General features: G+C 36.0%; 1 protein-coding gene across 2 annotated transcripts in view; it reads right to left on the bottom strand.

Moving 5' to 3' along the window:
* GLRA3 (glycine receptor alpha 3) overlaps positions 1-27,075 on the bottom strand; it is a 186,631-nt gene that overhangs the window by 130,575 nt on the left and 28,981 nt on the right. For both annotated transcript variants that reach the window (XM_040232270.1, XM_040232354.1), the window contains exons 2-3: positions 15,379-15,506; positions 4,558-4,625 (exon numbers count right to left, since the gene is read on the bottom strand). In XM_040232270.1, coding sequence (XP_040088204.1) covers positions 4,558-4,625; positions 15,379-15,506 — 196 coding nt within the window. The remainder of the gene's footprint in view (positions 1-4,557; positions 4,626-15,378; positions 15,507-27,075) is intronic.

The raw sequence follows: 27,075 nt of genomic DNA on the forward strand, positions 1-27,075 counted from the left end.
GCAGGAGTTGCTTGTATATTTTTGAGATTAGTTGTTTGTCAGTTGCTTCATTTGCTATTATTTTCTCCCATTCGGAAGGCTGTCTTTTCAGTTTGCTTATGTTTTCCTTTGTTGTGCAGAAGCTTTTAATTTTAATTAGATCCCATTTGTTTATTTTTGCTTTTATTTCCAGAATTCTGGGAGGTGGATCGTAGAAGATCCTGCTGTGGTTTATGTCAGAGAGTGTTTTGCCTATGTTCTCCTCTAACAGTTTTATAGTTTCTGGTCTTACATTTAGATCTTTAATCCATTTTGAGTTTATCTTTGTGTGCGGTGTTAGAAAGTGATCTAGCTTCATTCTTTTACAAGTGGTTGACCAGTTTTCCCAGCACCACTTGTTAAAGAGATTGTCTTTACTCCATTGTATATTCTTGCCTCCTTTGTCAAAGATAAGGTGTCCATATGTATGTGGATTTATCTCTGGGCTTTCTATTTTGTTCCATTGATCTATATGTCTGTCTTTGTGCCAATACCAAACTGTCTTGATGACTGTGGCTTTGTAGTAGAGCCTGAAGTCAGGCAAATTGATTCCTCCAGTTCCATCCTTCTTTCTCAAGATTGCTTTGGCTATTCGTGGTTTTTTGTATTTCCATACAAATCTTGAAATTATTTGTTCTAGTTCTGTGAAAAATATCGCCGGTATCTTGATAGGGATTGCATTGAATTTGTAAATTGCTTTGGGTAATATACTCATTTTCACTATATTGATTCTTCCGATCCATGAGCATGGTATATGTCTCCATCTATTAGTGTCCTCTTTGATTTCTTTCATCAGTGTTTTAAAGTTTTCTGTATATAGGTCTTTAGTTTCTTTAGGTAGGTATATTCCTAAGTATTTTATTCTTTTTGTTGCAATGGTGAATGGAATTGTTTCCTTAATTTCTTCTTCTACTTTCTCATTATTAGTGTATACGAATGCAAGGGATTTCTGTGTGTTGATTTTATATCCTGCAACTTTACTATATTCATTAATTAGCTCTAGTAATTTTCTGGTAGAGTCTTTAGTGTTTTCTATGTAGAGGATCATGTCATCTGCAAACAGTGAGAGTTTTACTTCTTCTTTTCCAATTTGGATTCCTTTTATTTCTTTTTCTGCTCTGATTGCTGTGGCTAAAACTTCCAGAACTATGTTGAATAGTAGTGGTGAAAGTGGGCACCCTTGTCTTGTTCCTGACTTAAGGGGAAATGCTTTCAATTTTTCACCATTGAGGATAATGTTTGCTGTGGGTTTGTCATATATAGCTTTTATTATATTGAGGTATGTTCCTTCTATTCCTGCTTTCTGGAGAGTTTTTATCATAAATGGATGTTGAATTTTGTCAAAGGCCTTCTCTGCATCTATTGAGATAATCATATGGTTTTTATTTTTCAATTTGTTAATGTGGTGAATTACATTGATTGATTTGCGGATGTTGAAGAATCCTTGCATCCCTGGGATAAAGCCCACTTGGTCATGGTGTACGATCTTTTTAATGTGTTGTTGGATTCTGATTGCTAGAATTTTGTTGAGGATTTTTGCATCTATGTTCATCAGTGATATTGGCCTGTAGTTTTCCTTTTTTGTAGTATCTTTGTCAGGTTTTGGTATTAGGGTGATGGTGGCCTCATAGAATGAGTTTGGAAGTTTCCCTTCCTCTGCAATTTTCTGGAAGAGTTTGAGTAGGATAGGTGTTAACTCTTCTCGAAATTTTTGGTAGAATTCAGCTGTGAAGCCGTCTGGACCTGGGCTTTTGTTAGCTGGAAGATTTCTGATTACAGTTTCAATTTCCGTGCTTGTGATGGGTCTGTTAAGATTGTCTATTTCTTCCTGGTTTAGTTTTGGAAAATTGTATTTTTCTAAGAATTTGTCCATTTCTTCCAGGTTGTCCATTTTATTGGCATATAATTGCTGATAGCAGTCTCTTATGATCCTTTGTATTTCTGTGTTGTCTGTTGTGATCTCTCCATTTTCATTTCTAATTTTATTGATTTGATTTTTCTCTCTTTGCTTCTTGATGAGTCTGGCTAATGGTCTGTCAATTTTATTTATCTTTTTTGCTGACCCTGTATGCAGGTAAAATATTATAAAATTAACTAAGTCCACCTTAGTGTCTTTCCCTTTAGTCTCCAAGACCCCTAAATTATGTGACATTATTTTTTATCCACATAATCGACTCAGAGGGAGAGGGAGAGGGTGACATGATTTGGGAGAATGGCATTGAAACATGTATAATATCACGTAAGAATCGAATTGCCAGTCTATGTCCGATGCAGGATACGGCATGCTTGGGGCTGGTACACGGGGATGACCCCGAGAGATGTTGTGGGGAGGGGGGTGGGAGGGGGGTTCATGTTTGGGAACGCATGTACACCCATGGTGGATTCATGTCAATGTATGGCAAAACCAATACAGAATTGTAAAGTAAAATAAAAAATAAATAAATAAAAAGAGAAAAAAAAATTTTTACCTCTAGGATGTTTCATTAGTATTCACGGATGCTGCTCATAACTGAAGAGGAAGATGATAGATGCTAAAAATAATTTGAAAGTGATACATTATGATAGAAGATGAAGGAATGGACAGGATTTCTACACTGGAGAAGGGAAATAAAACTGAGTGTCCCTGAGAAGGTGTCTTTGTAATATTTTTAAAGCTTTGGGTATAGTAGTATTCGGCAAAGAAATCTGTCTAAAATTATTAAGGGTAAGAAATTTAGCAGGTACAGTCATCCTATGCAGTTTGTGTTATAACCGCTTGGTGGTAGACTGATGAATTATGTCATAAAAAGCAGAGACCTTCAGGAACATGACAGTTTTTGACATTTTAATGAGGAAATCTGGCCATGTTCTCTCTTTTTTTCCAAATCCCTTACTCCATCCCACAAAAACAAGTCAGGCTAGAAACCTTTCCAACTATTGCTGTTGAAACTGTTTTGCTGAAGTGATCTTGCAAAAGATAAAGTATAAACATATGTCCAAGCTTTCAGGATGACACAGTGTTGGATAATAACAATTAAAATGAGAAAGTTGCCAGGGCTAGAAATATAATTTGGAAAGTCTAGTTAGAAAAAAAAATCAGTAGTTTCCTTTATCTATGAATATGATTTGAATTGGGCATGGACAAATACAGGATTATAAATCAGGGCCACACATTCAATAAGAATCCATAATAGGTCAACTTCTGAAACAGGATTATAGTGACTTCAGGGTCAAAATAACACCAGAACCACAGTATGCTTTTACAAGCAAATAATATAGTTTTCTCTGTGTTTACACATATGTACATACCTAAGTGTTAACTTATATAGTCCAATGAAGATAATTTTATGCAATTTCCCCAAAATGAATTCAGTTCTTTTCCAGTGATGCTTTTATTGTAATTACACTGTATTTAGTTTTAATAGAACCACAGAGATGGTGTTAAATGACTAAATGTATACATGAGCAAAACAGCATTTTTAAAAGTGGTGCCTGAATAAAATCTCTTCCTGTTGAGAAAGATCTTCTATATACACATATATACACGCATGTCCACACACACAACTCCACACAGCTCCCCATAAAATAATTTACATATTAGATTATTTTTCCTTAGAAAATTTGCTATCAAGTCATTCTGATACATGTAAAATAATAATAATTCTCTTAATAATGATTTTAGCTAATAAATCTTTAAGTTCTTCATATCATATTTTAGCTAAAAGCAGCTCTGAAAATTAATTTGGATTATATTTGCTAAATTTAGGAATGAAGTATAACTAGGTAATTTAAGAATCACAATACATAGTTTCAATTTTTAAAAATGTCCCTGATAATCTTAATGGATATTCAGTGGTTCATGAGTCTATCTCTGCATTTTTATTTTCCCTAAAATGCACAATGAAAACTATAGGACAAAGAAAAGATACACCATGATCTTTACAGAAAGTTATAAAATCCAAATCAGAATAAATTGGGCTTAGAATGATAATCTGTTGGGTTTTAATAACTTGATTAAGTTCTCAATCAAGCAGTAATGAAGTCTCAGTTCAGTGAGTTTAGTTAAATTAAAGCACACACCACAACTTGCAAAATATTTATGATATTTAAGCAGATACCATATTCATTTGGAAAAGTAATCAAAATACTTAAAATAACATTATAAGCACACTTAAGTATACAGAATAATTAAACATGACATTATTTACTCCTATGCTTATTTCTGCTTATTAAAGAGCATTGCAAATGAATGATTCATATGGTAAAATTTTAGTGTTTTTTTTTTTTAATTTTAGTTTTAATGTGAGATCTAATAGTTACTGAAATGGGAGAGATCAACTGTGTTTTCACTTACATTTAGTCTCTAATATATCATCTCTAAATGAAACATTATTACCTGCCTTGATTGTAATTTAATTATACAATCAATTTTATCCTTTAAAATTTCATTATATGAATTTTAGCTTTAAATTACATAACATTAGCAGAAAAAATTGACATGAACATTATTATAAATTACTCCAGTGTGCAATTCGTTATAAAGTCAACAGGCCTACCTACCATGGTTGTCTCAGCAATAGAACCAAAGCTGTTTATGAATATGTTGCATGTGACGTTAACTGCAGGGCCTGAAAGAGAGATTAAACAGAAGGGCTGATTGGATGCTTATCTAAAATATTTTCAAATAATTCCATGCATCTGATATGTCATTTTTAAAAAAGAATTCAAAGCATTTCATTATCTGGCTACAAACTTTGTTATTAGGCTTGATATTATATAAGCCTTGTTATTAGGCTTGATAGCTATATAAACAGAAAACACTGAAATACTGTGTTATAGGAGTTAAAATAATTCAGTTCATCTTGTCTAAGCTAAAATCACCAAAACTGATACCTAACCAAAAATTTCTTTTGTTAGTTTATTTTCACATAAACATAATTGAGTCTCTCAATCAGTTGTGAGAGCTGGACTGTAAAGAAGGCAGAGAGCCGAAGAACTGATGCCTTCAAACTGTGGTGCTTGAGAAGACTTCTGAGAGTCTCTTGGGCAGCAAAGAGATCAAACCAATCTTAAGGGAAATTCACCCTGAATGCTAGTTGGAAGGACTGATGATGAAGTTGAAACTCCAGTAGTTTGTTCATTTGATATGAACAGCTGACTCATTGGAAAAGTCCCTGATGTTGGGAAAGATTGAGGGCAGAAGAAGAGGGTGTCAGAGCATGAGATGGCTGGATGGCATCTCTGATGCAATGGACACAAACTTGGGCAGACTTTGTGAGATGGTGAGGGACAAAGAGGCAGGGCATGCTGCAGTTCATGGAGTCACAAAGAATCAGACATGACTGGACAACTGAACAACAATGTGGGACCTAGTTCCCTGACTAAGCATCAAACCTGGGGCCCCTGTAGTGGGAACATGGAGTCTTAGCCACTGGACCACCAGGGAAGTCCCCAGTTTTACATTATTATGACAAGGTAAACAGTATCCCAACTAACCATATAATACACTATGATCACTGTTTCTTTTCTGCAAAACATGTTCCTGAGGTGGATAATTGTTTTATGTATTTCAAATAGTTTCTTCCATATGTATCATCAGATTATCCACAAGTTCTGAAATGTCTAAACTGTGTTTCCATATCACATATTCTCATCACATATTCTATTAACTCTCTCTTCCTTCAAGCTTACTCCATTCTAGATTTATTGTCCTGGAGCATAACAGTCATTCATGCTCTCCCATCATCCTCCTATAGGAGATAATGGAAACAGAGAGACTCTACTTTGGGGGGCTCCAAAAATCACTGCAGATAGTGACTTCAGTCAGGAAATTAAACAATGATTGCTCCTTGGAAGAAAAGCTATGACCAATCTAGACAACATATTAAAAAGCAGACAAAGGTCTTCTGTTATTTTGCTGACAAAGATCCATCAGCTATGGTTTTTCCAGTAGTCATGTATGGATGTAAGAGTTGGACTATAAAGAAAGCTGAGCACCAAGAACTGATGCTTTTGAACTGTGGTGTTGGAGAAGACTCTTGTGAGTCCCTTGGACTGCAAGGAGATCCAACCAGTCCATCCTAAAGGAAATCAGTCCTGAATATTCTTTGGAAGGACTGATGTTGAAGCTGAAACTCCAATACTTTGGCCACCTGATGCAAAGAACTGACTGGGAAAGATACTGGGAAACATTGAGGGCAGGAGGAGAAGGGGATGACAGAGGATGAGATGGTTGAATGGCATCACTGACTCAATGGACATGAGTTTGAGCAAGCTCCAGGAGCTGGTAATGGACAGGGAAGCCTAATGTCCATGGGGTCGCAAAGAGTCAGACATGACTGAGCCTCTGAACTGACTAAAGGGAAGAAAAAGCACAGATATTTTATTCCATAGTCACTTTATCCCATCATAAGAGAAATATGAAGTCACAATTAATGGTTAGAAGATACATATATATAGTTATATATGTCTATATGTATTTTACTTAATGTAAGTGGTGGTGAACTCTAAAATATATACACAGTTACAGTTACAGTTTGGTCGCTCAGTCTGAGCTCTTTGTGACCCCATGGACTGCAGTAAGCCAGGCCTCCCTGTTCATTACCAACTCCCAGAGCTTGATCAAACTCATATCCATTGAGTCAGTGATGCCATCCAGACATCTCATCCTCTGTCGTCCCCTTCTCCTTCCACCTTCAATCTTTCCCAGCATCAAGGTCTTTTCAAATGAGTCAGCTCTTCACATCAGGTGGCCAAATTATTGGAGTTTCAGCTTCAACATGAGTCCTTCCAAAGAATATTCAGGACTGATTTCCTTTAGGATGGACTGGTTGGATCTCCTTGCAGTCCCAGGGACTCTCAAGAGTCTTCTCCAACACAGTTCAAAAGCATCAATTCTTCGGCGCTCAGCTTTCTTTATAGTCCAACTCTTACATCCATACATGACTACTGGAAAAATCATAGCCTTGACTAGATGGACCTTTTTGGCAAAGTAATGTCTCTGCTTTATGCACAGGCTGACTGAAATCTTGAAAAGCTAAAAACCAATCTTTGATACTTTCTAAGTGTTAGTTGTTCAGTTGTGTCTGACTCTTTGCAACCCCATGGATTGTAGCCTTCCAGGCTCCTCCACTTATGGGATTCTCTAAGCAAGAATACTGGAGTGGGTTGCCATTTCCTTCTCCAGGGGATCTTCCTGACCCAGGGATCAAACCTGCATTTCTTACATTGAAGGCAGATTCTTTACCCTCTGAGCCACCAAGGAAGCTAAGCTATTCTCTTTTTCTCTTGAGAACTCTAAAACTCTGCTATTTTCCTTTGCTGGTGACAGCAATGTGAATCTGGGGGATATCCTTTTGCTTAAGATAAATTCTGTTGTGCTTTATTGACTCAAATCCATTGGAAGAGGGAAAACACAAATGTTTTAGTATTGGGTTAATTCACCTTCCAATAAAATGCGGCTTCAGGAACATCCACGTTGGGGAAACATAGCCCCAAATGTAAATGCTGTTACAGAACTGTCAGCCCAATCTGACTGCAATCTCTTTGGCTGAAATTGGAATAAATAAAACAGTGGGAAGACGATTTTCTTATTTTAACTTAGCAAGGAACAGGGGCTTTATTTATTTATTTGGTCTCATCCTTTAATTATTATGCATAGAATTGTAGGTAAAATTGGTGAAAAACTGGATTAGTTGAAAATTCAGTGTAGACTTTGGTAACCTGAAGTTAATAAAGTCTGTTCTGATACATTCCTTGGGACCAGGCACTATTCGGTACCACCTAATGACTCCAGAAAAACTCTCAAAGGAACAGTATTAAGCACTGTGCTGGGAGGAGTGCTCCCGGGGTGCATTTGTTTTCTCTCTAAAATAGCCCGTTTCCCCAGAAGAGCCATGGTCACTTGCAGGAGAAGTGGGTACTGAGGACTGGCCCTAACAGTTGGGAGCATGATGCCTCACATCAAATGAACAAGACTCTAGGTCTTGCTTCTCCAATATGCTTCCCACCAGATACAATAAAATCTTCTTAACAACAGAAGGGCAACCTGGCTTCAAAATCTCAGTTTGATGTGTAGTAAAGTAAATCCCAGTGCTTTCATGTCTAAGCTTTATTGTCCAATCCTTCAGTTATCAGATGTGTTCCTCGCCTGGTTATTAGTATATACAAAAGAGCAGATCTGGTTTCTATTTTACTGCTTATTTGTTATGTGTTCTCTTCTTCAGCAGAAAGAAAGGTGAAGGGATTCAGGCACCAAATCTTAATTTCAAAACTAGAGCACTCACTTGAAAGATATACATATATATAGCCACAGATGTATATATGCATATACCTGAAATACATATCCATAATAGAATTAATTTTTTAATTTAAAAAATATATTAAGATATGAAGCAATGTGAAAAAAAATGTCTATTGTTTCTAAAGATAGTCTCAGGCTAGATCATAGAAATTCTACAAAGTAAAATCACATTATTTTGTAATTTACTTCATGAACATGAAGGACTCATTACAAGATTCTTTATCATGAGAGTGAAGTAAACCAATACAGCATGGTGAATGGTTGAATGGATAGCAAAAGCTTAGAGACAGAAAAAAACAGGGATTTATTGTAACTGTTCAGATGGGAAGTAGAATGGCCCTGACCAAGGATAGTGACAGTGGAGATAGATTACCAAGAACAAGATAGATATACTACCATAATATTTATAAAGCAGTATATTCTACATGTTAAGCGTCTGGTCCATGTCAGATCAGGGCAGGTCATGGAGAAGTCTTTTTACCATCACTATTATTATATATTGGAAGGACTGATGCTGAAGCTGAAACTCCAATACTTTGGCCACCTGATGCTATGAACTGACTCATTGGAAAAGACCCTGATGCTGGGAAAGATTGAAGGCAGGAGAAGGGGATAACAGAGGATGAGATGGTTTGATGGCATCACCGATTCGATGGACATGAGTTTGAGCAAGCTCCAGGAGTTGGTGAAGGACAGGGAAGGCTGGTGTGCCCCAGTCCATGGGGTCACAAAAGAGTTGGACACAACTGAACAACTGAACGGAACGGAACTGATTATATATACAGCATTAAAATGTTGTATAGAAAATGATGCTCAGAGAAGACTGTAGAACTTCTATTGTCATTATAGAGAGCACCTGTTTAGCAGTTGTTGGTCAATTTGTTACTTCTGTGCCAAAGCAAAAGCTATTACCTCCATCTGATATACCTGTATGTTTAGCAACAGAACAAATAACTGCTATCGGATCTATATGGCAAGTTGTGCTTTAAAACTGTTCACTACATTAGCCATCACTGGCCTGAAAAGCAAATGACAGTAGCTGCAGATGTTTTCAGCAGCATGTTTTCTTTTAGGTGTTTCTTAAATAGAATGTGGCTTTTAAGCTCAGAGGTGGACCAAGGCAAAATGGCAAAGTACAAAGCAAAGCCTTGGCAGTTACATTATTGTGATTCATGTTGGGGAAAAAGTGTTCACCAGGCAGATACAGAGCAAACAAATAGACAAAAAAAATCCAAGCGTTCATGAAAATGACTCTAAAAATTTTTAATATAATGTAGCATTAAAGATATATGAATGCAATCAAAAGATTACATTTTTTAAAAATCTATTTAGATTTTGTTTTTATGTTTAATTTGTTTTTATTATATATATATATAAAATAGTTATGTCATGAGGAAAGATATTTTATTTTGATTGACAAAAGCATATTTGATGACTTTAAATCTGTATTTTCAATTATGTTTCAGATACTAGAAAAAAGGTTTGAAAAGGATGGCCTGGATCCAGTTTATTCTTCCCCTTACCTTTTATTCCTGGAAAATGTAGACAAAAGCCAGTCACTTGGGCAGTGCACAATAGGCTTCAAGCTGGGGATGGCTGCGGGGAGTGCGGTCAACTAGAGCAGGGTGAGAAGGATTTCACAGCACCGGGTGTTGAAGCCTGAGTGAGGCAGCCAGGTGTGGGATATTAGAACCAGAGAAGGGTGAGGAGTATGTCCACATGGGGGCATCCTGGCAAGGGGAGTGACCATCTGAACAGGACTCTCTTGGGCAGGAGAAGGAGTGGCAACAGACAAAGGAGATTCATTATGTATTGATCAAACATGTAATTATATTAAAGATAATGGGAGTCAAGACTTCCCAGGTGGTCCGGTGGCTAACACTCCACACTCCCAATGTAGGGGGCCCAGGTTTAATCCCTGGTCAGGGAACTAGGTCTCACATACTGCAACTAAGAGTCCACACACCACAACCAAGATCCAGTGCATTAAAATAAATAAATAAAGAAAATAATGGGAGCCTTACTGTCAAATGAAGGAGTTAAAACATGGAAATTCAGAAACTAGAATAAATGTATGGTAGTATAGCTATCAGGTAGAACACATGGTTTTCAATAGATAGAGATATAAATACACAGATGTAAATTAACATGTGTGTGTGTGAATATTTATATGTATATGTGTGTATATAAGGACACATTCTATCAGGAATCCACTTAGCCAGTTAATCAAAACAAACATCCTCAGTCATGGTAAAAATTTACAAGGTCCACAATCTAATAAGGTGCAATTAGAACATAGCATCATTTCTGTGATATTCCTATCAAGATGCATTATCTAAACTGAATCATGAGGAAACATTGGACTATTGCAAATTGAGAAACACTGTTAAATAAAGGAATAATATTTTTTAAATGCCAAGATCAGGACAGAGGAAGGAGGGTCTGTTCTGCCTAAAGGAGACAATGAGAAATGACCTATGAAACATAAGACATGATTCTAAACGGGATTCTTTTGCTATGAAGCCATTATTTAGATAATTGATAAAATCTGAATGGGGGCTCTAAATTAGATGGTAGCAATATATCCCCTAGAGAATGAAACGGCAACCCACTCCAGTATCCTTACCTGGGAAATCCATGGACAGAGAAGCCTGGCGGGCTACAGTCCAAGGGGTCTCAAAGAGTCAGAAACGACTGAGCACAATATATCCATGTTAATCTGCTTGTTTCAGTGATCAGACTGTGGCTATCTAAAAGAATATTCTTATCTGTATGATACACCCAACCATTGGGGCATCAGGTCAACAACTTACCTTCAAGAGGTTTGGGGAAAAAATAGTCTGTGCTAGCTATACTTGCAAATCTTCTGTTAGTCTGAGATTGTTTTAAAATAAAAAAGGGAAATAACCACTACAGAGAGAATATATTAAAGAATAATCAAACAAAATGTAAAAACATGGTGCAGAATTTAAATCTGTGAACATTTCAGGTGTTTGTCTACAATTCTAGAAAGATTTATTATTAGGGAGTTTTCTTGTTAAAATGACCTTGCATGATATAAAAATGCAAATAGAAAATACAGCTTTTTCAAAAGAAAAACTGTGAATTTTATTCAAGAAAAGTAGTGTCTGGATGGATAGGAATAATTAAAATGGATAAAGAGATTCTAACACTTTCCCTGAAAAAAAATGGGCAGAAATGAGTATTGGGTACATATACCATTCTGGGGATAGAATGTGTTATAGCAGAATAGACTATATGAAAATTGGATTTATGAAATGGGATAAAAGGATTAATACAGAGGAATATCACAGATGAAAAGACAGAAAACACAAAGACATAGTGAAGGCAACAGTGTTATTCCTGGATAAAGGGAGTGGTCACTGGAAACAATAAAAAAACACAAATGCAGTAAATGTACAGGAGGAATGCACAAACAGGTGACTGCTGGCAGTCCTTTCTGCCTGAATCCAAATTAGATTTAAGGTTATAAAGACCAACTGAGGGCCTAAACAATAGAGTCAAAGAAAAGAAATAAAATCTAGAAAAAGCTAGCAAAATAGTCTGGTGAAATAATATTTTATTGCCTATGGACATCCTTTTATTTGCTATTTGATTGCTTTTTATCTGTTAAACTGGCTTCTAGTTTCAAATGACTCCTGGAAGCTTCTATTTCAAGAAGGAAGATTGAGCATGGTTGTCTTACTTTCCGAGGACATAAAAATGATATTTGTGAATAAAAATGAGACTAGACATATCACAGCAAAGAGAATGACAGGAAAGTCAGCATTGGTTTAATGATATAAAATATAGAGGCAGAAGAAAACAGTTGATATATGAAACAGAGAAAAGCCTAAATAAGTGATGATTAGAACAACATGGAGAAGGAAGCTAACACGCTAAGAGGCACAAAATTCAAAGTCACCATCAACAGGAAAGGAGGTGGGGCATCAGATGCAGTAGCAGAGGCCATGGATACCTGTCCCAAAAAGCTCCCTGCTCCCATCCATTGTCCCCTAGAGCAGGGCTGGCCTGGGGTTTCCATGGGTTTGAAGGATGCACTTTTTTTTTTCTTCTTTTTGCAGACATAATTTATGAAGGTGATTGGAAATAATATGAGTCTGTAAGCAATGTTAACTTTTGAAGTGTTTTCTTTTTCCAGCTTTATTGAGATAAAATTGACACACAACATTGTATAAACTTAAAATGTATTAATACAATGTGTTGATTTGGTACACTTGTATACTGCAATAAGATTGTGACTTTAGCATTAGCTAACACCTCCATCATGTCACATACTTACTATTTCATTTTGTGGTAAGAACATTTAAGATCTACTCTATTAGCAAATAGTATAGATGAACTTGGGTTTCCCTTGTGGCTCAGTTGGTAAAGAATCTGCCTGCAATGTGGGAGATCTGGGTTCGATTTCTGGGTTGGAACAATCCCCTGGAGAAGGGAAAGGCTACCCACTCCAGTATTCTGGCCTGGAGAATTCCATGGACTGTATAGTCCACGGGGTCGCAAAGAGTCAGACACGACTAAGTGACTTTCACTTCACTTCATGTCATAGATGAACTTATTTGCAAAACAGAAAACATACGGACGCCAAGGGGGACTGTGGAGGTGAGATAAACTGGGAGATTGGGACTTACATATATACATATATACACTACTGATACTATGCATAAAATAGATAATTAATGTATAGTACAGGGAACTCTACTCAGTGCTCTGTGGTATACTACAAAGGAAGGAAATCCAAGGAAGAGGGGATATTCTTATACGGACAGCTGATTTACTTTGCTGTACAGTAGAAACTAACACACCATTGTAAAGCAACTATACTTCAAAAAGATTTTTAATAAATAAAAATGTATTTCAGGAAAAAAAATTTTTAAGTATATAATACAGTACTGTTAACTATAACCTCAAGGTTATGCATTAGATTCCCAGAATTTATTCAACTTCTCTTTACAAAAAAAAAAAAAAAGATTGAGAAAAAAAGAGTTCCTGACAGTACCTCAAAACTAAAGTCATCTCTATTCTGGCATTTGGAGAACCTCAGACCAAAGCCTAGCAACTCAGCCCTCAGCTGAAACAAAGCTGTGTCCAGGGCAGAACCATCTCTGTCACATGTCCTTTCCCTGAGAGAGAAATAGCACAAAGCCACCTCCTTCCACACACACAGCAGATAGAGCATGTATCAGCACCGAGGCAAATGGACTTGGTCCCTCCTAAACTACAGAGCATTTCTATTACATGCAAGAAAACTAACAACCGAAAGAGAGTGAACAAGATGAATAAATATTGCTCCTGCAGGAAGAAAAATCATTCGCCAAAAAAAGTAAAACAGAAGAGGTGGAATGGAAGAATGGAGGCATCCAATTAGCAGTCTAGTTAGTGCAAAGAAAGGTCATAACACCTTCTTTGTAAGAGGCCTAAAAAGCCATCAGAGATTAAACAGATGCTCACTGCAAATTACCAATTTTCCTTTTGGAGTGTTTGCCTCTAAGAAGTAGAATTGTGCCAAAGGACTGTTGAAGCTATTCATCACTAATATTTTTGAACAATTTAGCTTTTAACAAGTTCAGGTACATGATATTTACTACTGTCATAAAACAACAAATAGATAAACATATAAAGTAGCACCTGCCTAGCAACCTGGAGCACCAACTTTCTGTAGTTTGTGTGGCTTTTGCCTGATAAACTGTGCCTCTTCCATTCCTGCTTTTCCCTAAATAGGAAGTTCTACAGGAAACGTTTCAAATTCCAGGAAAGAAGTGCTAGCATCTACCTATTATTTTTGCTTTTCAAAATGGAAATAACAGCTTCTACACACATCACTTCTTCTGCCTAAGACCAAATTTTTGAAATAATGATTTGTACAAAACTCTGATTTCTTTTGAATGATTAACTAATTTAGTGAGATATGGAGCTTTATTTGCCAATTCTTTTTTAGCAAACTCTCAGATTATTTCTAAACTCAATTATAGTTATTAAACACACTCTTTATAATAGTTCAAAATCATTATATTTAATAGGTCAAGACATAACAGATTTCATACTCCAATTATGGTAAAGGCACAGAGTCTTTCTTGGAGAAACCTGATTTTCAGAAAGGTTTAAGGTGAATTATGACTATCCTGGAGGGAAAGAGAATACTTGATTAACCCATGGAAGGAAAAACAATAATAATCTTAGTAAGTTAGACATCTAAATGTTTTAATGTTTTTAAATATTTAGTTTTATAAATAGCTAACATTTATATTTAATTATTTACTGAGATAATTTTCAGTGGAAGAGACCATTCTATCTGTGCTCAGGACCAATTTAAAGTAATTTAAGAGAACTATTTATTTCTACTTTTATGTAATGCATTTTAATAACATTTAAAATATTTAACCTCAAGTAAATCAAAATTTTTAAAATGTACTATATTTTAGAGAAATTGCACAAAATCATACAAATAAGTATCACAATTTTGTTTAAAGAAAAATGTCTACATCTAGGGTTTTTATTGATTGTTAATTAGATTGAATATTCTTATCTAATTTTTGCAAATTGTCTGAGAATGTCTCCACCAAGATTTTTTTGTTTTCCTCTTACAAAATTTATAAATTACTGAGAAGTCAAACACACAAGTTTTTCCCAAGAATTTTATATTTTAAAAACATTTTCCTATTGCCTAATCATCTATCTAGGCATTTTCTAAGAGTTTTCTTTTGTCACCTTTCTTCTTTAAAGACTTAAAGAAGGGACTTAGCCATACATATATTCAGTACATGTGTTCATTCCCCCACAAACTCTCTAAAGGTTTTTTTTAACTAATGTCACTGTGACCATCACTTCATAATGTATAAAAAATAGAATCATGAAGCTGTACACTTAAAACCAACGTAATGTTGTACAATCCAAAGAAGACAAATTATGATAGCTATTGACACAAGAATATATTTCTTCTTTGACTAACATGGTGCTTGGAGGATTACTGGAAATAAGTATTAGAATTCGGGGGGGAATCAATTTGGAAATTTGTCTTGCTTAATCATATATATTGTAGTAAGCAGAACAATTACCTTTAAAATTGGGTCTGATTCTCGCATCATACCCCGACGTCCTCCCCATTAGTTTATCTAGAAAGTCAGAAGGTGACATTGGGGCACTTCGAGACCTTGCACTGTCTGTTTCCTTTGTTGCAACCAAACTGCAAATGAGAAAAAAAAAAAAAAAGATTTTTACCAAAAAGTCTTCCTAACAGTTGTTACCCTAAAATGTAAAATTAAAATGCAAGCAAAAAGTACCTTTCAAGTCAAACCCCCAAAAAAGTCCATATACTGTAGAGTGAATATTATCATGACAGGTATTTATAGATTTACAGTCAGAATTCACAAGTTTTCACATGTATTTAGCAGTGACAATATTTGTGTTAAGTCTGGAAACAAAGCTACTCCAAATTATTAGGCTTTCAAAATTTGTATTTACCCAAACTTTATTTCTGATTGCAATGTTTAGCTAAAATTACCCTTTGTGGTTCAAGCATAAGAAAATGTGAATGTTCAGCTGTGAAATACAGCTCCTATAGCTTTTGTAGCGGAAAAACACACCACCTTTTAGGTTTTGAGAATTTTTCTTAAGAGCAATAAAACTTCTGCCCTAAATATTAAACAATAATGTTCTTTTCATCAATCAGAATGAGTGCTTCCTATATTAGTAACATATTCAGTTAAATTTAATTCTGCTTTCACTTTGTGTCTCTCTTCTACGATACATTTTGTTCAGATCTAGAATGTGTGCATGGAGATTGAGAAATTACCATAAATGTGGTCTGTGTACTTGGCTATTATCCAATGAGAAGCTGTGTCTGGGAAAGGTAGAGGGTTATTGCATTTTTTTCATTCAAACATGTTCCTTAGAAGCCCACAAGTGACTGCACCCCCATCCAGCTCCTCATTTACCTAGGCTAGTCCCCAGAAGGTCTGGGCCTGCTTGCTAGTGTCAGATGAATCTTTTTATCTACAGAGCTTTGCTCAAGAAAGTGAAGCAGACTTTCTGAGGACACGTGTTTGATATATATATAAATATATTTGACCTGATGTTACATCCTAGAGATTGTCAGTCATCACATCCTCCCAGCTCTGTCACTCAGAGCATTATCAAAATCTGAACCTTTGTGGTCCCTCTCAGAAGTATCAAGTTATTAAATTCCTCCTGCCAGAATTTCCAACAAGTAGTGAAAATGGGCTTAGAGCCATAACCATTAAATTACCTACTACACTCATATGAAAAGTGAAAGTGAAGTCACTCCGTCATGTCAGACTCTTTGCAACCCCATGAACTGTAGCCTGCCAGGATCCTCCATCCATGGGATTTTCCAGGAAAGAGTACTGGAGTGGGTTGCCATTTCCTTCTCCAGGGGATCTTCCCAACCCAGGGATTGAACCCAGGTCTCCTGCATTGTTTGTATTTAGTAATTAATAAGCACAACTGTAAAATCTAATATCAATGATAATGTGAGAATAATATTTATGAAAGTATAGTATCACAGCTAACAGCACCTATTAACTCTTGTCCTGTTCTAGAGGATGTATCTAGTTCTGGACAGTCTAAGTCACTTATCTTCCCAATAACTGTCATTCTGTCTCTCTTGCTTTCTCTCTAAATAGAAGCTTCTTCTCTCTCTATTCTGTTGCCTCCATATTACTTTGTAATCCTTTATCTATGATCATTACTGGTCAGTTGAACCCCTTGCCACGGTGATCTCTGGAAAGTTATTCTAAAGTCACAATAATCATCATGAAAAGAAAAATAAAAAACCTACTCTCTTCTCAATAACTCTAGAACTTTCCCCTACCATCTGGCTTTAAGAAACTTTTGTCTGTCCTTCAGCATTTGCTCATTTTCTATAGCCTAAGAACAGTGGGCAAAAAAGGGCATTTTGGGGGCTTTCCTGGCTACATACTGCTGCTTCTAAACTATTCCCTGGGTTTCCTTTGCAAAACCCTTCCTTTTGGTTGTCAGAAAATAAAATTCTACATTTTTTACCAACAAATAAACCAACTTACCTGGATCTCCATACTCTGCACATCAACTTTTAAAAAATAATACCCTGAACTGGCAAGCACTCACATTTTGCATTTGTGGAGAATGTTGTCATAGGTTATCTGGGTCAGCTCTGTATGCAGTGACATGTAGCCTTAGAAGAGAAATGCAGTGGTATGTTTGATTGTGAGTAGAAGAGGAAAGGCGGTGTGGCCACAGAGACAGAGATTAGAGTGGTGTTCCCATAGCCAAGGAATTCCAGTGATCAACAGAGACTGGAAGAGGAAGGAACAGATTCTCCCCTAGTGCCTCTGAGGGTGGGGGGTCCTACTCACATCTTGTCTGGAGCCCAGTGAACTCATTTCAGACATCTGGACTCCAGAACTGTGAGAAAATTAATTTCTGTTGTTTTAAGCTACCCAATTTGACTTGTTACAACAGTCATAGGAATCTAATAGAAGCCTTCTGGTGAATTTTTTTACTCTACTTTTCAACTGAAGAATTACTCTTCTGTTCTTCCTGCAATTCATTTTCTTTATTATTTGTTTTAATTGGAGGATAATTACAATAGTGTGATGGTTTTGCCATACATCACCATGAATCAACCACAGGTGCACACGTGTCCCCCACATCCTGAACCTCCCTTCCCCCCTCCCTCCTCCCCACCCCACACTTCCAGGCTATCCCAGAGCACTGGCTTTAGGTGCCCTGCTTCATGCATCAAACTTGCACTGGTCATCTGTTTTACATATGGTAAGGTATATGCTTCAATGTTATTCTCTCAAATCATCCCACACTCTCCTTCTCCAAGAGTCCAAAAGTCTGTTCTTTACATCTGTGTCTTTCTGTAATTTCCATCTCTCTGTTGGTATTTTGTATTTGGTGAGATATTATTGTCATGACTTTCTTTCCAGTTATTTGGGCATGGTATCCTTTAGTTCTTTAAAAGTACTTTAAAAAGCTGATTTTATGTCTTTGGCTATTAATTGACTTTTCTGAACTAATTCAGTAAAATCTACATTCTTTGTAATGTATGACTATGGGAATATCTGTTTAGTTGACTTAGAGACCAACTAATAATTAGACAGTGATTTTTTAAACTGCTAGGGCCAGTAAGTCTCCCAGTATTTTCTCAGGGCCCTAAGCTCATGGGGCCATTCTTCAACATTGAGTCATGCAATTGATGAATCTGCTATAGTCTTACTTCTTATTTGCACAAAATATCCAAAGACACTGGAGGGAGCTCAGGGTCTTCTTGGTATTCATTTGCTAGGGCTCTTTTAACAAAGTACCACTGGCTAATGGTTTAAACAACAGAAATTAATTTTCTCACAGTTCTGGAGTCCAGATGTCTGAAATGAGTTCACTGGGCTCCAGACAAGATGTGAGTAGGACCCCCCACCCTCAGAGGCACTAGGGGAGAATCTGTTCCTTCCTCTTCCAGTCTCTGTTGATCACTGGAATTCCTTGGCTATGGGAACACCACTCTAATCTCTGTCTCTGTGGCCACACCGCCTTTCCTCTTCTACTCACAATCAAACATACCACTGCATTTCTCTTCTACATGTCACTGCATACAGAGCTGACCCAGATAACCTATGACAACATTCTCCACATCTTTCTCTGCTTGGTACTTGTGTTTACTCCCATGGTAACAGCTAATTCCCATAATACTATTTTGTAGAACTCTAAAAACTCTTTTCTTGTAAGTAATGTAAAGATTTGTTTTTAAAAGAAAAGATACAGAGTTTACCTTTTGGGTTGCCCCATAATGAATAGTCAACAATTTTAATTAACTAACTAACAGTAAATATTCTACCAATAAGAGAGAAGAAAGGGGAATGAGAAAGAGAGAAATATCAACATGAGTTAAATATCAACATGACAAATGTTAATTGATCATTTTCAAAATTTGGCTACCTATATTTTCAGATATATTAAGTATTATATAGCACATTAAGGGCAACAAATGTAATTAAGATTCATACTGCATGCTTATAGTTTTAACAAAACAGAAGCAATTTTATTTTTTTAGGCAGATAAATGCTAAATTTTAATGATAATTGCTTGCATTCATACAGTACCTACCTTCCAAAAAAGTCTCTTTTCCTAATACCTTTTATTAACCTACTTATAAAATAATTTTTGCAAATGTTACATCTAACATTAATCTTAAAATAGAATAAGAGGCTGGGAAGAAGATGGAAGAGGAGTAAGATGGGGAGATCACAAGCCTCCCCCCAAATACATCAAAAACTCATCAAGATACAGAACAACTCCTACAAAGCAACCTCTAGGTGACAGCAGAAGACCGCAGGCCTCCAGGGGGACAGGCTAAGCTCCCTGAAATGAGAACACAGGCACAAGTCACCCCCAACAAGAAATCAACACACACCACCCAACCCACATTTCCCTCCAAGGGCAAAAATCAAAAGGAAGAAGTAACACAACCCTAAAGCCTGGGAAAAGGAGACCCCAAGTGGAGCAAGTTAAAAAAAAGGGGGGGGATGAAAATACAGAGAAATACAGCACAAATGAGAAAGCAAGGTAGAAACTCATGAGACCAAATAAACGAAGAGGAAATAAGTCATCTCCCTGAAAGAGAATTCAGAATAATGATAGTAAAGATGCTCCAAAGACTTGAAAATATAATGGAGAAAATGCAAGAAGCATTTAACACAGTTAATACAATCACCAAGGACATAGAAGAAATAAAGAATAAGCAAACAGAGATGAACAACACAATTACTGAAATTAAAAATAGTCTAGAAGGAACCAGTAGCAGAATACTGAGTCAGAGGAACAGATAAGTGAGCTGGAGGATAAAATGGTGGAAATAACTGCTGAAGAGCAGAATAAAGGGAAAGGAATGAAAAGAATTGAAGAAAGCCTCAGACACCTTTGGGACAGTATTAAATGCACCAAAATGCAAGTTATAGGCATCCCAGAGGAAGAAGAAAAAAGAAAGGCACTGAGAAAATTTTTGAAGAAATTATAGTTGAAAACTTCCCCAACATGGGAAAGGAAATAGTCAATCAAGTCCAAGACGTGCAGAGAGTTCCCTACAGGTTAAACTCAAGGAGAAACACGTTGAGAGACATATTAATCAAACTAACAGAGATTAAGCACAAAGAAAGAATATTAAAAGCAGCAAGGGAAAAGCAACAAGTAACATACAAGGGAAAACCCATACAATTAACAGCAGAACTTTCAGCAGAAACTCTACAGGCCAGAAAGGAATGAAAAGATATATTTACTAAGTACTGAAAGAGAAAAACCTACAACCACAATTACTATACCTATCAAATATCTCATTCAAAATTAACAGAGAAATCAAAAGCTTTACAGACATGCAGAAGTTAAGAGAATTCAGCACCACCAAACCAGCCTTGCAACAAATACTAAAGGGACTTACATAGCCAGTAAACACAAGAGAAAATAAAGACCTACAAAAACAAACCCAAAACAATCAAGAAAATGTTTATAGGAACATAAGTATCAATAACTACCTTAAATGGAAATGGATTAAATGCACCAACCAAAAGATACACACTGACTGAATGGATACAAAAACAAGACCCATATATATGCTGCCTACAGGAGACCCACTTCAGATCTAGAGACACATACGGACTGAAAGTAAAAGGATGGAAAAAGATATTCCATGCAAATGGAAAGCAAAAGAAAGCTGCAGTGGCAATCCTTATTTTCAGACAAAAATAGACTTTAAAATAGAGAATATCCTAATAGACAAAGAAAGACACTACACAATGATCAAAGGATCAATCCAAGAAGACATAGCAATTGCAAATGTCTATGCACCAAACACAGGAGCACCTCAATACATAAAGCAAACACTAACAAGCATAAGAGGAAAAACTGACAGCAACACAATAATAGTAGAAGACTTTAACACCCTACTTTCATCAATGGACAGATCATCAAAGCAGAGAATCAATAAGGAAACATAAACCCTAAATGAAACATTAGACCAAATGGATCTAATTGATATTTTCAGGACTTTCCATCCAAATGCAGAAGAATACACTTTCTTCTCAAGTGCACATGGAACATTCTCCAGTATAGACCACATCTTGGGCCACAAATCAAGCCTCAGTAAATTTAAGAAAATTAAAACTGTATCAGGTATCTTCTCTGACCACAATGCTATGAGACTAGATACCAACTACAGGAAAAAAACAGCAAAAAACACAAACTCATGGAAATTAAATAATACATTACTAAATAACAAAGAGGTTACTGAAGAAATAAGAAAAGAAATCAAAAGATTCCGAGAAACAAATGGCAATGAAAACAGGGTGACCCAAAACCTATGAGACTCAGCAAAAGCAGTTCTAACAGGGAGGTTTATAGTGATACAATCATACCTCAAGAAGCAAGAAAAGCATCAAATAGACAGCCTAACCTACATCTAAAGCAGCTGGAAAAAGAAAAACTAAAAACCCTCAAAGTCAGCATAAGGAAGGAGATCATAAAAATCAGAGCAGAAATAACTGAAAGAAATGATGAAAACAATAGCAAAGATTAATAAAACTAAAAGTTGGTTCTTTGAGAAGATAAACAAAATTGACAAACCACTAGCCAGATTCATCAAAAAAAAAAGGAGAAAAATTGAATCAATAAAATTATAAATGAAAAAGGAGAAGTTACAACAGACAACACAGAAATACAAAGGATCATAACAGAATATTATGAGCAACTGTATGCTAATAAAATGGACAACCTAGAGGAAATGGACAGATACTTACAAAAGATCAGCCACCCAAGACTGAACCAGGAAGAAACAGAAATTCTGAACAACCCAGTTACAAACACTGAAATTAAAACAGTGATCAAAAACCTCCCCCAGAACAAAAGTCCAGGGCCAGATGTCTTCACAGGGGAACTCTATCAAACATTTAGAGAAGAACCAATGCCTATTTTTCTGAAACTCTTCCAAAAAATTTGCAGAGGAAGGAACACTTCCAAACTCATTCTATGAGGCCACAATTACTATGATACCAAAGCCAGGAAAAAACAACACAAAAAAAGAAAATGACAGGTCAATATCATGATGAATATAGATGCAAAAATCCTCAACAAAATTATAGCAAGCAGAATTCAACAACACGTTAAAAAGCTCATACACCATGATCAAGTCAGGTTTGTTCCAGGATGCAAGGATTCTTCAATATACACAAATTAATCAACATGATATACCACACCAACAAATTGAAAGATAAAAACCATATAATCATCTCAATAGATGCAGAAAAAGCCTTTGACAAAATCCAGCATCCATTTATGATAAAAATGCTTCAAAAAATGGGCATAGAAGGAACCTACCTCAACATAGTAAAGGCCATATATGAAAAGCCCACAGCAAACATTATTCTCAAAGGTGAAAAACTAGAAAGCTTTCCCTCTAAGATCAGGAACAAGGCAAGAGTGTCCACTCTCATCACTATTATTCAACATAGTTTTGGAAGTCCTAGCTATGGAAATTAGAGAAGAAAAAGAAATAAAAGGAATCCAGAATGGAAAAGAAGAAGTAAAACTCTCACCGTTTGCCAATGACATGATACTATACATAGAAAACCCAAAAGAAACTATCAGAAAATTACTAGAGCTAATCAGAAAATTCAGCAAAGTCACAGGATACAAAGTCAATACACAGAAATCATTTGCACTCCTATATACTAACAATGAAAACTCAGAAAGAGAAATTAAGGAATCAATACCATTCAGCATTGCAATAAAAATAATAAAATATCTAGGAATAAATCTACCTAAGGAAACAAAAGACCTGTATACAGAAAACTATAAGACACTGATGAAAAAAATCAAAGATGATATAAACAGATGGAGAGATAGTCCACGTTCCTAGGTAGGAAAAATCAATATTGTGAAAATGACTAGACTACCAAATGCAATATACAGATTCAATGTGATCCCTTTCAAATTACCAATGGCCACAGAACTAGAACAAAAAAATTTACAATTCATATGGAAATGCTAAGACCTCAAATAGCCAAAGTAGTCTTGAGAAAGAAAAATGAAGCTGGAGGAATCGACCTTCCTGACTTCAGACTATACTACAAAGCTACAGTCATCAAGACAGTATGGTACTGGCACAAAAACAGAAATATAGACCAATGGAAAAGACAGTGAACCCAGAGATAAACCCACATACCTATGGGTAACTTATTTTTGACAAAGGAGGCAAGAACATACAATATGGCAAAGACAGCCTCTTCAATAAGTGGTGCTGGGAAAACTGGACAGCTACATGCAAAAGAATGAAATTAGATCACTACCTAATGCCATACATAAAGATAAATTCAAAATGGACTAAAGACCTAAATGTAAGACCAGAAATTATTAAACTCTTAGAGGAGAACATAGGCAGAATACTCCACGACATAAATCAAAGCAAGATCTTCTATGACTTACTTTCTACAGTAATGGAAATAAAAACAAAAGTAAACAAGCAGTACCTAATTAAACTTAAAAGCATTTGCACAGAAAAGGGAACTACAAACAAGGTGAAAAGACAACTTTCAGAATGGGAGAAAATAACAGCAAGGGAAACAACTGATAAAGAATTAATTTCCAAAATATACAAGCAGCTTATACAATTCAATATCAGAAAAGCAAACAACTCAATCAAAAAGTGGGAAAGGGACCTGAAGAGACATTTCTCCAAAGAAGACATACAGATGGCTAACAGACACATGAAAAGATGCTCAACATCAGTCATTATCAGAGAAATGCAAATCAAAACTACAATGAGATACCACTTCACACCAGTCAAAATGGTCATCATCAAAAAGTCTACAAACTAAATGCCAGACAGGGTATGGAGAAAAGGGAACACTCTTATATTGCTGGTGGGAATGTAAACTGATTCAACCACTATGGAAGATGGTATGGAGACTCCTTTAAAAGCTAGGAATAAAACTACCATAAGACCCAGCAATCCTAGACATATACCCTGAGGGAGTCAAAACTGAAAAAGACACATGTACCCTGATGTTCACTGAAGCACTATTTACAATAGCTGGAACATGGAAGCAACCTAGATGTCCGTCAACAGATGAATGGATAAAAAAGTTGTGGTACATATATACAATGGAATACTACTTAGCCATAAAAAGAAATGCATTTGAATCTGTTCTAATGAGGTGGATGAAACTAGAGCCCATTGTACAGACTGAAGTAAGTCAGAAAGAGAAATATAAATATCATATACTGATATATATATGGAATCTGAAGAGATGGCACTGATGAATTTATTTTCAGGGAAGCAGTGGAGAAACAGACATAGAGAACAGACCTATGGACAAGGTGGAGGAGAGGAGGGAAAAGGGGGGGTGTATGGAGAGAGTAACACATAAATTTACAATACCATGTGTAAAACAGATAACCAATGGGAGTTTTCTGTGTGACTCAGGGAACTCAAACAGGGGCTCTGCAACAGGCTGAGGGTGGGGTATGGAGGGAGATGGGAGGGAGTTCTTGGAGGGAGGGGACATGGGTGTACCTATGGCTGATTCTTGTTGATGTATGACAGAAAACCACAAAATTATGTAAAACAATTATCCTTCACTTAAAAAAAAAATTTAAAGGGTTAGAATAGAATAAGAACATCAAATAAAAAACTTGTCATCTCCTATCAAGCAATCATTTATTCATTGTAATGGGTTATTATAAAAGTTTCATATTTGGACTAATGTGCAGAATAAGACAGTGAATGTTTCCCAGTAGTTAGAGATGACCACTGTATATTTTTTCTCTAATTATTACCCCACATTCAAGCTAGTGGTCAGTGATAACATGCTAAAGACATGTTATGTGGTGGTTTGTTTAGTGTGTCATCACATTACATAAGAACCCCAGGAATTCTGCACCCCTAGGGGAAGATAACAGGATTACACAATCAGCATGCAATATTTTCTGTGGTTAATGTATGATTCCACTAATGGTTATTTCTGCACTTGACTTCTAACATAAAGAAATATAGAGTAGCAACAGTATGCTGTGTTCTACTTGCTTCCTCTCTGTATGTGTCTGAATAGAAGCAAGATGACTCACCACCATCTTACCAGATAGTAACTGAGCCTCTTCCACAGAACACATACACACACATTATACTTGCACTGTCCCAAATTCCCAGTGGAATATCTTAAGCTCTATTACCAAGAACTATCTGTTCTCACCCATCTTAAATTATTTGAATAATTAAATAATAAAACCAAGATTATCTGTGAATAAGATGAAATTATTTTAATAACTGAATAATAAAATCAAGAATATTATGTTTGAATAAAATGAAATTATTTGAATAAATAATGAAATCAAGAGTACTATTGTTTGAATAAGATGAAATAGTTCTTGATTCTTTTAAGATTAATAAATTATTGCTTTAATCTTTTAATATTAATTTAAATTCACTTTAATTTTGATCTTTTATTTCTAAAGATTCACAGTTTTAACTCAAAAGGAATTATCAGCAAAATTACATTGGTGAATTTGGCTTAAAAGCATTTCTACACAGGCTATCCCTTCGCTTCTGAAAATGATGGAGGCTGTGCATATGGATAGGCTTCCAATCACCTACTATTCTTGCTCTGGTATATTTTTTCTAGATCTTTCTTCCAATTACAGTAATATCTGAAACAGCACTGTAGACTGTAGTAGACTGTCTTCAAAGCACTGTAATCATCTAAGAGGCTGATGGTAATAAACACATGCATGCATAGTGTGACACTCCACATGGCCAGTCTGGGATCTTATTTTAATTTTTAAACAGTCACCATCATCTCTATATACATATTCAAAACTATGTTTCTTAAGTTATTACAACTCAGGGTAGAGGGAGCTGCCATGTGATCCAGCAACCCCACAATTGGGCATATATTTGAAAGGATATATGCACCCTAATATTGATTGCAGTGCTGTTAACAATAGCCAAGACATTGAAGCAACCTAAATGTCAACAGAGAAATGGATAAAGAAGATGTGGTACATATATACAATGGAATACAACTCAGGCATTAAAAATAATGAAATAATGCCACTGACAGCAACGTGGATGGACCTGGCGATTACAATACTAAGGGAAGTAAGTCAGACAGAGAAAGACAAATACTATATGACATCACTTATATGTAGACTATTAAACAATGATACAAATGAGTTTATTTACAAAACAAAAACAGACTCACACAGGTAGAAAAAAAACTTATGGTTACCAAGGGGAAAGGGATGAGGGAGGGATAAATCAGGAGCTTGGGATAAACATACATCCTACAATATAGAAAACAGATAACCAACAAAGACCTACTGTACAGCACAGGGAACTCTACTCAATATTCTGTAATAACCTAAAGGGAAAGAATAAATATGTGCATAACTGAATCACTGTGTTGTACACCTAAAACTAACATAGCATTGTAAAGCAACTATGAAAAGTGAAAGTGAAAGTCACTCAATAGTGTCTGACTCTGTGTGACCCCATGAACTATAGTCCACGGAATTCTCCAGGCCAGAATACTGGAGTGGGTAGACTTTCCCTTCCCTAAGGGATCTTCCCAACCCAAGACCTGAACTGAATCTAGGTTTTCTGCATTGCAGGTGGATTCTTTACCAGCTGAGCCACAAGGGAAGCCCCAAATAATCCAATATGAAATAAAAATATTTTTAAAAAGAAATAAACTCAGGGTAAGGGGAGG

Source organism: Oryx dammah, unplaced genomic scaffold (assembly GCF_014754425.2).
Source record: "Oryx dammah isolate SB20612 unplaced genomic scaffold, SCBI_Odam_1.1 HiC_scaffold_1, whole genome shotgun sequence".
NCBI classification, from domain to species: domain Eukaryota; kingdom Metazoa; phylum Chordata; class Mammalia; order Artiodactyla; family Bovidae; genus Oryx; species Oryx dammah.